The 17,895-nt window shown below is 33.3% G+C and overlaps 4 protein-coding genes across 5 annotated transcripts in view; 3 read left to right on the forward strand and 1 right to left on the reverse strand.

Annotated features, from left to right (window-relative positions):
* Positions 1 to 17,895, reverse strand: part of LOC141483160 (uncharacterized) — a 519,459-nt gene that overhangs the window by 210,118 nt on the left and 291,446 nt on the right. The gene's annotated exons all lie outside the window — the stretch shown is intronic.
* The window catches only part of LOC111516515 (uncharacterized), a 155,945-nt gene that overhangs the window by 41,821 nt on the left and 96,229 nt on the right, over positions 1 to 17,895 (forward strand). The window lies entirely within an intron of this gene.
* LOC141483161 (uncharacterized) overlaps positions 1 to 17,895 on the forward strand; it is a 192,313-nt gene that overhangs the window by 6,372 nt on the left and 168,046 nt on the right. The window lies entirely within an intron of this gene.
* Positions 1,351 to 8,214, forward strand: LOC141483177 (uncharacterized). The gene is made up of 3 exons (XM_074177652.1): positions 1,351 to 1,354; positions 1,494 to 1,669; positions 6,853 to 8,214. Exons 1-3 carry the CDS (start codon positions 1,351 to 1,353, stop codon positions 8,107 to 8,109), a joined length of 1,437 nt encoding a protein of 478 aa, XP_074033753.1. The 3' UTR covers positions 8,110 to 8,214.

Consider the following 17,895-nt stretch of genomic DNA (forward strand, 5'->3'; position numbering starts at 1 on the left):
ACACCGTGCAAGCGAAAGAATGGATTGAAAAATGTTACCCGGACTCTTGTCCATCAAAAGCAACGATTTGTCGGTGGTTTGCCGAGTTTAAACGTGGTCGTACCGACACAAATGACGCAGAACGCTCGGGTAGACCTGTGGAAGCTGTTACACCGGAAAATGTAAGTGAAGTGACAAAAATTGTAATGAAAGATCGTAAAGTGAAGCTCCGTGAGATTGCTGAGATGACACAGATATCATATGGAAGTGTATTTACTATCCTTCATGAAAAATTGAGCATGAAAAAGGTTTTTTCTAAGTGGGTGCCGCGATTGCTTTCGATGGAACAAAAACAGCAACGAGTCGATGATTCAGAAAGCTGTTTATCGCTATTTACTCGCAACAAAAAAGATTTCTTGCATCGTTACGTGACCATGGACGAAACATGGATACATCACTACACTCCAGAGTCAAAGCGGCAGTCATCTGAGTGGCGCACAGCTGGCGAAAGCCGTCCGAAACGTCCGAAAACGCAGCAGTCAGCTGGCAAAGTGATGGCGTCAGTTTTTTGGGATGCGCATGGCGTGATTTTCATTGACTACCTCGAAAAAGGTAAATCGATCAACAGTGATTATTATATTGACTTACTGGTACGTTTGAAGGAGGAAATCGCAAAAAAACGACCGCACATGCAGAGAAAAAAAATCCTTTTTCACCAAGACAATGCACCTTGCCACAGGTCGATGAAAACAATGGCAAAATTAAACGAATTGGGCTTTGATCTGCTTCCCCACCCCCCATACTCACCAGATTTAGCCCCCAGTGACTACTGGCTCTTTGCTGATCTTAAAAAAATGCTCCAGGGAAAAAGATTTGGCTCAAATGAGGAGGTCATCGCTGAAACTGAAACTTATTTTGAAGCGAAAGATACATTTTTTTATAAACATTGTATTGAAAAATAGGAAAAGCGTTGGAACCATTGTATCACCCTAAAAGGAGATTATGTTGATGAATAAAAAAAAATTTTGTAAAAAAAATGTTGTTTTCATTGTTAGTCTCGGGACTTATTGATCCATGTGTTAGTTTACTTAAATATTGAAAGTTTATTAGCTCATAAACCTCAACTCTTAGCTGAGATATCCTACTACAATCCATCATTTATATTGCTCAGTGAATCAAGAACTACAGTGGAAATGAATAATCATGAACTAGATATAAAAAATTACTCCTTAATCAGATGCGACTCAGATTCTAGACATACAGGGGGTGTTACTATCTTTGTAAGAAAAGAAATTCAATATACAGTATATAAAACATTTGTCCATGTAATTACTGGTGTAAATTTATTACAACCACATATGCTGGTACAAAATGGGTAATTGGTTGTTTGTATCATTCTCCAAACGAAAGTCATGCAACTTTTTTGGAGCATTTGGAAAATATATGTGAAGAAATATTCTGTAACAACTGTCGTACAATCTTGGTTGGAGACTTTAATTTGAATTTCTTTTCAGGTGACTTTTATACAAACAAAATCAAGGATATATTTAATACATACGGCATAACTCAAGAGGTAAAAACGTTCACCAGAGTGACGAATACAAGTAAAACACTAATTGATTATGTACTAACGAATTTCGAAAATAGTCAAGTGAATGTACTAGACGAACCAAAAATTACTGATCATGCTGTAATATCAATCAAATGTTTCTATTCTGAAAAAATTAATTTTAGCAACAAATGTATGAAAACTGTAAGACGATTAACTGATAAAAACTCGATGATATCAATTTAAACTTGATTAACTGCACTTTTCTGCTAAATAGTACCAATATAGATGATATTTTCATTAATATAAAAGAACACTTCAACCAAGTTGTAAATGAGATAGCTCCCTTAAAAACAATAACTCATTATGAAAATGAATTACCCTGGTACGACAACGAAGTCAGAAAACTAAGTAGAGATAGAGACATGGCATATAAGTGTTTTAAACTGAATTCAAGTGATGTGAATTGGGAAAAGTTTAAGCTTAAACGAAATGCTGTTGTAAATATCATTAAAAAAAAAGAAAGATCACTTTTACTTCAACCAAATTGATAGAAATGTACATAATCCACGTTTAATGTGGAAAACGTTGAAAAACTTAATAAATCCGAAAAAAAACCACAATTACTATTTTAATGGTGTATACTTTGAACGGAATGGACGAAATATATTGATAAAAGACAGTAATGACATAGCAGATTGTTTTAATAAATACTTTCTAAGTAGTATCAACGATATTATCCAAAGTATTGAAGAGTGTGAGTTAGTTTGCTATATTGAAAATTATGAAGATAGCTTTAGTGCCTTCGAACTAATAGACCTAAAACAGCTGAAAATAGTAATATCGGAAATTGATGCTAATAAAGGTTCACCTATTGATGAAATGTAGGTACTACATGGATCAATAAGTCCCGAGACTAACCCAGAGATGGCGCTCTTAGTAAACCAGTAACCACGTCTTTCTAGAGTACTAACCTTTGCTTGAAACGTGTCGAAATTTTAAGTCGATCGGACCAGAAACAGCTGAGTTATCGAGGTTAGAGTAAAGTCGTTTTGTAGTTTGTTTAAAAAATTGAAAAAACCGAGTTTCGTGTTCTGATAAAACATTGTTTTTTAATGGGTAAAAACACCGTGCAAGCGAAAGAATGGATTGAAAAATGTTACCCGGACTCTTGTCCATCAAAAGCAACGATTTGTCGGTGGTTTGCCGAGTTTAAACGTGGTCGTACCGACACAAATGACGCAGAACGCTCGGGTAGACCTGTGGAAGCTGTTACACCGGAAAATGTGAGTGAAGTGACAAAAATTGTAATGAAAGATCGTAAAGTGAAGCTTCGTGAGATTGCTGAGATGACACAGATATCATATGGAAGTGTATTTACTATCCTTCATGAAAAATTGAGCATGAAAAAGGTTTTTTCTAAGTGGGTGCCGCGATTGCTTTCGATGGAACAAAAACAGCAACGAGTCGATGATTCAGAAAGCTGTTTATCGCTATTTACTCGCAACAAAAAAGATTTCTTGCGTCGTTACGTGACCATGGACGAAACATGGATACATCACTACACTCCAGAGTCAAAGCGGCAGTCATCTGAGTGGCGCACAGCTGGCGAAAGCCGTCCGAAACGTCCGAAAACGCAGCAGTCAGCTGGCAAAGTGATGGCGTCAGTTTTTTGGGATGCGCATGGCGTGATTTTCATTGACTACCTCGAAAAAGGTAAATCGATCAACAGTGATTATTATATTGACTTACTGGTACGTTTGAAGGAGGAAATCGCAAAAAAACGACCGCACATGCAGAGAAAAAAAATCCTTTTTCACCAAGACAATGCACCTTGCCACAGGTCGATGAAAACAATGGCAAAATTAAACGAATTGGGCTTTGATCTGCTTCCCCACCCCCCATACTCACCAGATTTAGCCCCCAGTGACTACTGGCTCTTTGCTGATCTTAAAAAAATGCTCCAGGGAAAAAGATTTGGCTCAAATGAGGAGGTCATCGCTGAAACTGAAACTTATTTTGAAGCGAAAGATACATTTTTTTATAAACATGGTATTGAAAAATTGGAAAAGCGTTGGAACCATTGTATCACCCTAAAAGGAGATTATGTTGATGAATAAAAAAAAATTTTGTAAAAAAAATGTTGTTTTCATTGTTAGTCTCGGGACTTATTGATCCATGTGTTATAGTAAAATTATAAAAAACAGTTTTCAGGTAATTGGTCATGTATGGTGTTATTTTATAAATACATCATTAGAAAAAGTTATGGTTCCTACAGAATTGAAGATTAGTACTGTTACTCCAACTGAAAAAGTGACTAATACAAATAAATGTAGTGAATTCCGCCCTATCAACACTTTACCTTGTGCTGAAAAACTGTTAGAGCTAGTAGTTTATAAACAACTGTTGCAATATTGTAATGAAAAGAGTATACTTTTTATGAATCAATCTGGTTTTAGATCCAATCATTCATGTGAGTCAGCCATTCAGTTAACTGTTAATGAATGGAAAAGTAGTATGAGTAAAAATATGTTCACTGTGGTTGTGTTTTTGGATTTGAGGCGAGCATTTGAAACCATTAACCATAATATACTCCTAAAAAAAACTGAAACTCTACGGCATAAGGGGAAAAGTATTTGAATGGATTAACAACTATTTAACAGGTAGACAACAACAAACAAAAGTTGGTAATTCATTGTCAGCTCCATTGGAAGTGCAACATGGAGTTCCACAAGGAAGCATTTTGGGTCCGCTATTGTTTCTTCTATACATAAATGACATAAAGCATTACAATGAATGTGACTATATACACTTGTTCGCAGATGACACGTTAATATCAGTAACTGATAGAGATTTGAATAATGCCGTACAAAAGATGAATAATTCTTTAAATAGAATAACAGAATACCTCAAAATGAATAAATTGAAACTGAATGTAGACAAAACAAAGGGGATGATAATTGCCACACCATTTAAATACAGACAATTTGATATAAATGAAATTCACATCAAAATAGAAAATAATACAATTGAATTAGTTCAAGAGTTTAAATATTTAGGGTTTATGCTTGACAACCACTTAACGTTGAATGGTCATTTCAATTATATTCAGAAAAAAATACTCAAAAAACTATATTTTTTTTCGAGGGTATCTCAGCATTTGAGTATGAGCTCAAGAATTACCGTATATAATACAATTATCAAACCTCACTTCGAATATTGCCCGACCTTATTGTATGGTTTTGACCTCAATAAAATGAGATCACTACAAAAACTTCAAAATCGTGCAATGAGAATCACTTTGAGATGTAACAGATATACACCAATATCATTGATGTTGGGAACATTACAATGGCTGTCAATAGAAAATAGACTTATTTATTTAACTATGAGTTATATCTTCAAAATGTTATATAATCTTCTTCCATCATATTTTCACAAATATATAACTATAAATACGCAAGTTCACCAGCATGATACGAGAAGTAAACATAACCTACATGTGACTAGGCAAACAAAAGCTTACAATATTAAAACTTTGGTGTTCAAGGGACTCATTGCTTACAACAGTTTGCCAGATGATATAAAGAAATCAGAAACTCTGCAACAGTTTAAAATAAAAATGATAAACCATATACAGCAAAAGTAAAATCGTTGTATTGTATATCTATCAGGATTAATAATTTTTAGTATCAATACGAGTATTAATATATGTATCTTCTTACGGGATATGAGTGTATAGTGGGTAGTGGGATAGCATAACTTATTGGTTTCATATGTATGTTTGTATATGATTATTGTGGTATTTGGCTGTACGTGAATGGTATCAATATATGTATTTTCTTTCGGGCTATAAGTGTATATTGGGATAGCATTCTTATTGGTTCATATGTAGGATTGAATATGATTATTATGGTATTTGGCTATACTTGAATGGTTTTCTTTTAGCAAAACAATGGAAAATATAACTCGAAATGTAAATACCTAGTGTGTACGTTTAAATTTAAAACAAAACAAATATATTAATACTATCGAAGGAGCTGCTAATTACTATATATAAGATTATACTTTGTGAATGTAGATTAGGATTACCTATTTCAAATAAAGATTATATTATAGTTACTCGTTCCAGGAGATAATCAAACTGTTCTTCAGACATTCGTAACAAGTTTTTAAAATCTTCATGGTGATTACTCCTTAGCTCGTGGTCAACCAAATTTTGAACCTCCGAACTTCTTTTCAGTATCCACTTCCTCACCCAATAACGCCTTTTCTTCCGTTTTCTTATCTGTCCATGTAACTTTAATCTCTCACCTAAAATAGCACTGAAGGTTGAACACAAAACCGCACAACTTTCAACTAGGAGCTCGTTCATCGCGGTCGGCTTCGCAAGGAAAACTGAATCGTGAATGTGACTTGTGTGTGAACTGCCCACGACACTCAGCTGGTTCGCTGCCTATCCCTACTCCAGTCGTGAGCCAAGACAGTGAGTACGAAAGAGTGGCACGATTTCGTATTTTTGCCCCGTGGGAACGCAGCTTTAGAGCACTTAATTCCATTTTTCAAACAAAATTATTTAATTTTTTTTCCTTAGTAGAAAATTGCCGCACATGCAAAATTCTTGTAACTTTTATGCTCTAACATAGTTGAAAGATTCAGTTTCAATCATCTCCTGATGAAAAAGGCTTTCATTAGATTAATTTTAGCCAGACATTCCAACTCTACCTATCAATCTAAATAGTGACATGATAATTAATTACAGAAAATCTCCTCAGTAGTTATTATTCATTTCCCCTTGAATTTTTTAAAATTTATTTTTGAATTTTTAATCAAATTTTGAATTTTTCATTCAAGAAACCTCAAGAAATAAAAAAAATGAATAAATATACTTTGATTTGTTATTAAAATGTTTGATTGGTTTAGATTAAAATAGTTTGTTTAATTATATATTGGAATCTATGACCAGTAAATAGTTTGTGTATAAATATACATTTCCTCATTTCCTGGAAAGTTTTTTAGTTTATATAAATTTATGGTCGGTTTCAGACATAATACGGAATAATCAATAACTTTGTTTCACAAACTTTTTAGTGGTTATAAACTATTTTGATAGTAGAAAACCAAAGGATTACTCCATTTTGGGGGGTGAAATCGACAATAAATAAATGAAATATGACTATTTTCAAACAAATAATTTTATGTATATTTATGATTTTTTCACAGATTCTGGAAATATTTTTGTTGAAATAAAGGATGAAACAGTCATTGAGAAGAAATAAGAAAGCTTCAATGAAAAGAAGTCGTCAGCATTATGTCAAAAGTAGTTTGGCACTGCAAACAATCATATTGTGAAACCGTATCAGTGCAAAATCTGCTCGAAATCATTCATTCGGAAAAGTCATTTGAAAACACATGAAAAAACTCATACAAGGGGAAAATCATTCCAATGTAAAATATGTCTCAAGTCATTTATCGGAAGAAGTAATTTGAAAGCCCACGAAAGAATTCATACTGGCGAAAAACCATTTCAGTATCAAATCTGCCTGAGGTCATTTATTCAAAATAGTCATTTGAAAACACATGAAAAAACTCATACTGTAAAAAAATCATTTCAGTGTAAAATCTGCTCGAAGTTATTTTTTCAGAGTACTAATTTGAAATTGCATGAAAGAACCCTTACTGGTGAAAAGCCATTTCAGTGTAAAATTTGCTTAAAATCTTTTATTCAGAATAGTAGTTTGAAAAGACATGAAAGAAATCATACTGGAAAAAAATCATTTCAGTGTATAATCTGCTCGAAGTCATTTTTTCAGAGGACTGAATTCAAATTGCATGAAAGAATCCATACTGGTGAAAAGCCATTTCAATGTAGAATCTGCTTGAAGTCATTCACTCAAAGTATTATTTTGAAAACACATGAGATAATTCATACTGGAAGAAAATCATTTCAGTGTAAAATCTGCTCGAAGTCATTTTTTCAGAGTGTTAATTTGAAAACTCATGAAAGAACCCATACTGGTGAAAAGTCATTTCAGTGTAAAATCTGCTTGAAGTCTTTTATTCATAATAGTAGTTTGAAAACACATGAAATAACTCATACTGGAAAAAAATCATTTCAGTGTAAAATCTGCTCCAAGTCATTTTTTCAGAGTGCTCATTTGAAATCGCATGAAAGAACCCATATTGGTGAAAAGCCATTTCAGTGTAAAATCTGCTTGAAGTCTTTTATTCAGAGTAGTCATTTGAAAATACATGAAATAACTCATACTGGAAAAAAATCATTTCCATGTAAAATCTGCTCAAAATCATTTTTTCACAGTGCTAATTTGAAATCGCATGTAAGAACCCATACTGGTGAAAAGCCATTTCAGTGTAAGATCGGCCTGAAGTCATTTATTCAAAATGGTAATTTGAAAACACATGAAAAAATTCATACTGGGAAAAAACCATTCCAATGTAAAATCTGCTTAAAGTCTTTTACACAGAGTAGTAATTTGAAAATCCATGAAAAAATTCACACTGGGAAAAATCATTTCAGTGTAAAATCTGCTCGAAGTCATATCTTCATAGTACTGATTTGAAAATACATGAAAGAATCCATACTGGTGAAAAGCCATTTCAATGTAGAATCTGCTTGAAGTCATTCACTCAAAGTATTATTTTGAAAACACATGAGATAATTCATACTGGAAAAAAATCATTTCATTGTAAAATCTGCTCGAAGACATTTTTTCAGAGTGTTAATTTGAAAACTCATGAAAGAACCCATACTGGTGAAAAGTCATTTCAGTGTAAAATCTGCTTGAAGTCTTTTATTCATAATAGTAGTTTGAAAACACATGAAATAACTCATACTGGAAAAAAATCATTTCAGTGTAAAATCTGCTCCAAGTCATTTTTTCAGAGTGCTCATTTGAAATCGCATGAAAGAACCCATATTGGTATAAAGCCATTTCAGTGTAAAATCTGCTTGAAGTCTTTTATTCAGAGTAGTAATTTGAAAGCACATGAAATAACTCATACTGGAAAAAAATCATTTCCATGTAAAATCTGCTCAAAGTCATTTTTTCACAGTGCTAATTTGAAATCACATGTAAGAACCCATACTGGTGAAAAGCCATTTCAGTGTAAGATCTGCCTGAAGTCATTTACTCGAAATTGTAATTTGAAAACACATGAAAAAATTCATACTGGGAAAAAACCATTTTAATGTGAAATCTGCCTGAAGTCATTTATTCGAATTAGTCATTTGAAAACACATGAAAAAACTCATTCTGGAAAAATTAATTTCAATGTAAAATCTGCTCGCAGTCATTTTTTCAGAGTGATAATTTGAAATCGCCTACTGGTGAAAAGCCATTTCAGGGTAAAATCTGATTGAAGTCATTTATTCAAAGCAAGAATTTGAAATCTCATGAAAAAACTCATTCATAATGATTTTACATACGGAAAGTACCGAAAAAAAAAACATTATTCACCCTACTTTGATGGTGCATTGATAAAGAAAATTCGAACTAAAACAAAATTTTGCTGTAAATACAAAAGAAACTTCCACATTCAGGCTTTTCACGAATTCAAACGTCTTCGAGCAGAAATCAAAAGAGCCGTTAGAATAGCTAATAAAAAATTAATTCAAAAAACTGACAGCGAGATTATTCATAACCCCAATAAGATTTGGTCATTCATTAACTAGTCAAAATATACAAATGGAATCGGATATAAAATGTTACATGAAGGCAAGCTACTCGATTTGCAGATTTCTTCGGCAGTTCTTATATAGTTTCAACATCAAGTGACCATGCGAACAACAGTAGTAATAATCCCAGCTTAGTAATCAAAAACTTTAGTATTGAAGATGTTTATCATACCCTAAAAAATTAAAGCCTAAATTTACTGTGGGACCTGATCATATTCATTCATCATTCAAGATTGTGCCTCAGCTCTGGTTGAATCACTAACAACTCTAATTAATATATGCCTGAAAACATCAACTGTACCATCAATATGGAAAATGTCAAAAGTCTGCCCAATTTTCAAAAAAGGAGATAAAAAATTACAGACCAATTTCTATCATATGCAACTTTTGTAAAGCGTTTGAGATGTTTCTTGAGAAGACAATCTGTTGTCATGTCAGCAACATTATTAGCCCCCATCAACATGGTTTCATGAAAGGACGTTCAACCACCACCAATCTTGTAACAATCACTCAATGTGTTGCAGAGGGTATTGATTGTCAGTCTCAGACGATGTCATCTACACTGATTTTTCCAAAGCGTTCGACATACTTGGTAATAGTATACTGCTCAGCAAGGTTTCCACTTTTGGGTTATCCAATGAATTAGTAACCCTCTTGAAATCATATTTTTACAACCGTAGGCAGTACATGCAACTCAATGACCTCAAGTTTATCGAATATATAACCACATCTGGTGTACCACAAGGATCAAATCTAGGACCCCTACTGTTCAATATGTTCATTAATGATATCGGAGCTGAGATTGATGTCAATTTCCTTTTATACGCAGATGATTTGAAACTCTCACAATATAACATGTTCTAATGATTGCGAACGTCTCGCCCTGAATTTAAATTGGGTTGCTACATGGTGTCGAAAGAATAATCTATCTCTCAACATATCCTAATGTTTACAATAAATTCTGTTTTAAAATAAATTCCTTGATCTGTTTGAGTTATCATTTCCAACAAAACAACTTCATAACAATAAAAGAAAAAATAAAAACCATTGGTTCACCCCAAAAATTAAAGAACTCTCAGAACTGGTTAGGGAAACAGCAGAAACGGCAAAAAGACTTGATAATGATAGTTATACATTAAGATATAAATGTTTAAAGAAATATTATGAAAATCAAGTTAATATAGCAAAAAGAACCTTTAATGACGATAGAATACTGAACTCCAACAACATGAATCGGGAATGCTGGAATATAATGAAAGAAAACACAAATAAGGAAAACAAGGATAAAATAACTGAAATGATAAACACTGAGGGTGCAGTCTTTAGAAATGATAAGGATATAACTAACTTCTTTAACACATATTTCATAGAACAAAACAAAAACAAAGGTTCAGAAAATTTAAATCATACCCTAAAAATTAAATCCCGGCTCCACTCATTTTATTTATACCCTACCGATCCTGAAGAAATACATAAGACTATATTAAAAGTTTGCACCAAAAAACACCGGGTATAGATAATGTACCAGGAAATGTCATGAAGGCTGTTGGTGACATTTTATCACATCCACTAAGTATTTTAATAAATAGAAGCTTTTATGAAGGTAAATACCCTGAACAATTGAAGTTCTCAAGAGTTGTTCCACTTTACAAGTAAAAGGGGTGTAGAAAGGAGGCCAAAAATTATAGGGCAGTGGCGGTTCAGTGTCATATTGGCAAAATATATGAGTACTCTTATAACGTAAGACTCTGCAATTATCTCGGAAGGTTTAATATTTTAGATAGTTCACAGCATGGGTTTAGAGCGAAAAAATCTACCACGACAGCATTAGAAGAAGCTATATCTCACATCCATGACGCGTTGAACAAAAAAGAAAACATAATGGGACTGTTCTTTGATATGAGTCGGGCGTTCGATACCGTTGATCACAATTTTTTGAAAGCTAAACTGTTTCATATTGGTGTTAGAGGCCCGTGTTTGGAATGGATACATTCATATCTGTCAAATAGAAATCAACGGTATCCGATCCGAGCCGATTGAAACTAGAATAGGCACTCCTCAAGGATCATGTTTGTCACCAACCTTATTCAATATATTTATAACTGATCTACCCATGGAGGTAAATAAAACAAGCTATCCAATTATTTATGCAGATGACACTAATTTAATCATCACTGGACACTCAAGGAGGGAAATACAGGACAAAGCTGACGAATCTATCAAAAACATAACCCAATGGTGTGGTAATAATAACATATCTCTGAATATAGAAAAGTCAATAGCTGTTTACTTTAATACAAAAAACGCCACTGTGAACCAGAGCATACTACTTAAAACTGAAGAAACATCATTAGAAAACTCGACCTGTACAACATTTTTAGGGGTCCACTTGGATCAAAAACTCACATGGAACGATCATGTTGAACATACATCCTCAAAACTGAGCTCATATTGCTTCATTATTAGAAACTTGCGTAACACAGTGTCAATGGAAGTATTGAAACTACTATATTTTGGCCTTATTCAGTCATGCCTGTGATATGGTCTGATTTTCTGGGGAAAAGCCCATAATAGTGGTCAATTATTTATCACCAAAAAAAAAATTATAAGGTGCATGCTGAATTTATCTAGCAAAACATCTTGTAAAAACCACTTTGTTGAGCTGGGTATTATGTCATTACCAAGCTTGTACATTTACTCAATAATTGTTCACATCATAAATAAACATAACTCTCTCAAAACAAGAAAGGATGTTCACAATCATAATACGCGGCAGAAGGACACCATCAATTTATGTTTCTCTAGATTATCAATCGGACAGGAGAATCCCAATTATATAGGAATCAAATGCTACAATAAAATATGTGAAATTAAGAAATTTAGAGAACTCAGCCCAAGTTTATTTAAAAATTATCTAAAAAAGTGTTTAGTACAGAAATGCTATTATTCAGTTCAGGAGTTTTTGAATGAAAATTTTGACTCGGACCACATGAAACAGTAGTCTTTTGATTAAAATTTTTAATAAATAATTCTAATTAGTATTGATAAACTTATATTTCATTTATTCATTTTTAAAGTGTGTACATGTGCCTATTTATTTATATTAATTTATTTTATTTTATGACCAAAAAGTGAAATTGTAATATTATTATAACCTACTTATTAGTGACGATTCCCATAATGTATGGTACTTGTATTGTAACATTCAGTGGAAAATAAATTGTCTTGTCTTGTCTTGTCTATAAGGAAACTTCGGATCCCTGTTACATTAAAGGAAATAAGCTGGTTATAGGTATTTCCCAATTTTCTGTTGCTGATCTATTGGAATTGGAGAATAAGCAAACAAAAGATGCAATTAAATCAAACAGCGTTCCACCTACTCCTACTCAAGATGTTACCAGGTCCCCTTCTCACTATATCAGCCACACCTAAGTCAACCGGCACAATCAAGAAAACCTTAAAAGAAGCTAACCGACCAGCAACGAAGACTAGAACCCGCTCAACTCAGCACTGAATTATTTAACTTTATAAATTCAATTTCCTCTTCTTTTTAAAATCTATTTTACTCTACCGTGTTTAAATTATGTCCCGTAGCTCGAAATTTAGTCACCTCAACGTTAGATCTCTATTCACTGGGTTTGATGAATTGAAGGATTTTATTACAAGCAATGATATATATATATATATATATATATATATATATATATATATATATATATATATACACATATATATATATATATATATATATATATATATATATATATATATATATATATATATATATGTCATTGGTATCTCAGAAACTTGGCTCAGTCCTAATATTTCTTCACAAGTTGTTAATATTGACAATTATATTATCGCTAGAGCTGACAGAGACGGAAGAGGAGGAGGAGTGTACTTCTACATTAAAAATTCAATACAATTTCGAGTAATTTTTTCTGAGATTAACCAATATCTCGAATATATCTGGATATCGGTGAGTAAATTTGGCAAAAAATACACATTCGGAGTTGTATACCGACCACCGAAAGCTAATGTATCACTTTCCATCGCCGTACTCGAATATATAATAATAATAATAATAAATCGACTTTATTCATCAAAAATAAATTAGATGAACAGGCGGATTATCAGCATAAACTGTTTTTCAAATCAACCTTACAAAAATATACAATAAAAACTATAATAATAACAAGTATAGAATAGAAGATAAATCAACCAATACGACAATAAACACAATAATAAAAGCTTGATTAAAATGAATAATAATAAGGGTTTTGCAAAAATCGACATACAGAGCACCAATTACCAGGATTTAAGCAGAAGTTTCAAGCGTTTTTTAAATGTCATTATCGTGTAACGTCTGAAGTCACTGATCAACTTATTATACAGCTTAGCGGAAATATAGGAGAAACTTCGAGTAAAAAGTGCCGAGTTGTGTTTGGGAATGACCAAGACAGATCCATTTCGAGTATAATAGTTGTTAGTCTGGGAAAAACTAACAAGTCTATTATATAATCAGGTTTATTTGTGTATCTATGTGTATTTGTGAGGATGTGTAGAGTGCGTAGTTTTTCAAGTCTTAACCATCCGGAGTCATCAAACCTACTACTGATGTATGCTGTAAAATTTTTTAATGAACTGCGATTCCTTGAACTTGGCAGGAGATATGAATATTAACCTCTTAGGAATGAATAACTATAGAATATAATTCTTTCTAAACTTTCTTCAAAGTTATAATCTGTCTCAACAGATAGAAGTTCCTACAAGAATAACAGCTAATATTCATACCCTTATTGATATCTTGGTAACATCAGAAAAGGATGATTACAGTCAGTTGAAGTTTTAGATATTGGTATCTCCAATCATCTTGCAATTACTTGTGAAATTATATCACTAAAAACAACATCAAAATACAAAACAGTTTACTACCGAGATTTCCGAAATTTCAAACAAGATGATTTTTTTCAATGATGTCCACCTCTTTGATTGGGATAAAATATATCACTTCGAAACTGTAGATGCAATGGTAGAGTTTTTCACCACAAACACAACAATTCTTTTCAATGCCCATGCCCCAGTTAGGTCTATAAGAACAACAAAACCGCCCGCTCCATGACTTACCTTTAACATCAAGGAAATGATTAAACTAAGAGATAAAGCTCTTGGAAAGTTCAAAGTAACCAAATCTCATAGAGACTGGACAAGCTATAAGGAACTCCATAATTATACCACCGGAGCAATCCGATGTGAAAAAAAAGTCTATTTAGAATTTTTTTCTAGAAACCGAAATTCCAGTTTGATCTGGCGTACTCTGAGAAAACTTGAAATTTTGAAAAATAAACACAGCCCTAACTTATATAACTAACTAACTTATATATATACTCAGACCTATAACGGACCTACTTTGAAGTTTCGCAGAGTTTCGCAGAAAAGTAACTGCTGGATCTGACAACATTTCTCTAATTATGCTAAAGTATATTGAAAATTATCTTATCAACCACATCACACATATATTCAATTCCTCTATAGAAACAAATCATTTTCCTTCTGCATGGATTCAAATTGATTCTTTTGTATACAATAATAATTTTTCAATCTGGATTTCGTACATTCTATAGCACCACCACCGCTCTTGTAAACATCACCCAAGATTTATTCAAAGCAACTGATAATAATGAAGTAACTGCCATGGTACTCTTGGACTACAGTTAAGCATTCGATACATTAGACCACAATATTCTGTGTAGGAAAATGTCATTTCTCGATTAGTGAAGGGACTGTAAATCTATTGAAAAGTTACCTCAGAAATCGGACTCGGTCAGTATGTCTGGATGGAAAGTGTTCTAGTGCTTTACCTGTTGATTATGGAGTACCTCAGGGCTCTATCCTTGGCCCAATTCTATTCTCTCTCTATATATACAGGGTGTTCATTTCAAAACTTCCCACCACGGATTTATCGAAAACTACTGATTGAAAGAAAAAACGCCGAGACACGTCAGAAGATACATCAAAGGGGACAACTTTTTAACCAATAACTATTTCACCCCCTTTCACCCTCTGCACCCCAGGATCATTTCCTTGAAAATTTTAAATGACAAGAGGTATCGAGTGATAGCTTGTTTGAAAAGTCTTCCGAAGTCCTTCATTATGACGTTTATTTTTTTCAAATCGGTCGATTCGTTTTCCAGAAAATTAGAAAAATATTATTGATCCTAATTTGGGAATTTTCGAAACAATACATACAAAAATATTACATTTTATTTCAATAATTGTTCAAAATGTTGCCCGTTGGTGGCCAAACAATGATATAGGCGATGTTCAAATTCCTGACGGACATTTTCAAATACATGTTGTTGGATATCATGGCAGCTGTCGATAATGCTTTGACGAAGTTCATTCAAATTTGCAGGTTGGGGAGTGAACACAATGGACTTCAAATGGCCCCATAGAAAAAAGTCTAATGGCGTCAAATCCGGGGACCTAGCAGGCCATTCTATAGGCCCTCTTCGCCCTATTCATTTATCGGGCAACTCGTTGTCTAGCCATTGTCGAACCGGAAGAACATAGTGAGGAGGAGCACCGTCTTGCTGGAAATATATCTGAGCCTCATCAAGTGTAGGGTTTCCATCCTCTTCGATTTGGTTTTCAATGGTTTCAGTGATAAGCGGATTGATAGTAGTTTCCAACATATCCAAATAAATGTCTCCATTTAAATTTCTATCAATGAACAATGGCCCAAGCACTTTGTTTCCTAAAATGCCTGCCCATACATTAATTTTTTGAGGGTACTGGGTGTGCCCTTCCACAAAATCATGCGGATTTTCATTGCTCCAATACCTACAGTTATGCTTATTAACAAATCCATTTAGATAAAATGTGCATTCATCAGTGAAGCAGACATTCTTCACACGAATGGTATTATCATTAATCGCTGCAGTCATTATTTCACAAAACTCCACTCGCCTATCAAAATCATCTTCGGTTAACTCTTGCAATATTTTCATTTTGAATGGATGAAATTTATGGAGTTTAGTTTGGCAAACCTTAAATGTAATTGAAATGAAAAGTGATATTTTCGTGTGTTTTTGTTTTCTATCGGAACAAATAAAAATTAATGCAGATTTTTCTAATTTTCTGGAAAACGAATCGACCGATTTGAAAAAAATAAACGTCAAAATGAAGGACTTCGGAAGACTTTTCAAACAAGCTATCACTCGATACCCCTTGTCATTTAAAATTTTCAAGGAAATGATCCTGGGGTGCAGAGGGTGAAAGGGGGTGAAGTAGTTATTGGTTAAAAAGTTGTCCCCTTTGATGTATCTTCTGACGTGTCTCGGCGTTTTTTCTTTCAATCAGTAGTTTTCGATAAATCCGTGGTGGGAAGTTTTCAAATGAACACCCTGTATATCTGACTTCCATAAAATAATTGATCATTGCACAGTTCATCATTATGCAGATGACACTCACGTATATTATCGAATTCCTCCAAGTAACTGGCAGGTGGCAATGGAAAAAATTAACAGCGATCTACAAAAGTTACTGGATCTATCTATAGCCCATAACCTGAAATTGAATTCTGAAAAATCTCAGCTGATACTTTTTGGCCTGAAACACAAAAGACGGGAAATTGAAGGAAGAATTGAAATCCAACTTGGACAAGACTTACTACAAATAATTACAGAAAGCAAGGACTTGGGTTTGTGGGTAGATGCTGATCTGAAATTTCACAAACATATAATAAATTCACTTTGTCGTAGCTGGTGCAGTATCTTACGTCAACTCTATCAAAGTAGAGATATTATGACTTCCAAATTGAAGTTGAAACTTTGCGAAACCCTCATATTGTCTATATTAGCATATTGCGATATAATCTACGGGCCTGCTTTGATACAAACTGATGTAAATCGCTTACAAAAAATACAAAACAATTTCATTCGTCTTTCTTATGGTGTGAGAAAATTCGACCATATATCCCCCAAGTTCGAGGAGTCAGGTTGGTTACCGATTGCTAAAACCTGGCAGCTCCACCTACTCGTCAATACACATAAATTTCTCATTTACAAAAAGTAAAATTATATTTATGAAAGATATAAAACTTTCAAATCACAGAATAATTCGAGGACACGAAACCGTCACACTTTTATTATTCCAAAACATTCGACAGCCTGCTTTTCTCGTAGTTTTATTTACAGCTCTATCAAACAATATAATGTTCTGCCCAGTGAATTTAGACACAACTCCATATATAATTTCAAGAAAAAGTTGAAAACGTATCTGAAGTTTTCTGGCTAGATATGCCTTGCTCATATGGTTTTCCCTTTGTCTCACCTTTGTGTATGTTTTGCCATATTTTACCTTATTGAAGCTAAATAGATTTTTAATATTTATTTTGGACTTTATAACCTTTGTTTTTTCTTAGTCTCACAAAGATTCATGAACTACTCACTTATCAATGTATACTAGGTAATTATTTTTATACTTCTATATAATACATGCTGTATTGCTGTTGTAAAACAGCCTCAGCTGAACTTAGCCCTTTCATTGATTTTTGTATTTACTTCTTCTTTATAAACAATGTATGTCAATGAATAAAGCCCATTTATTATTATTATAAACAAACAACATCAGAACAAAGTTCTGGAGCGTCCTGACACACTCACTGATC

This window comes from Leptinotarsa decemlineata, unplaced genomic scaffold (genome assembly GCF_025532065.1).
Source record: "Leptinotarsa decemlineata unplaced genomic scaffold, Ldec_3_MD MMD2_tig00003192_RagTag_RagTag, whole genome shotgun sequence".
NCBI classification, from domain to species: domain Eukaryota; kingdom Metazoa; phylum Arthropoda; class Insecta; order Coleoptera; family Chrysomelidae; genus Leptinotarsa; species Leptinotarsa decemlineata.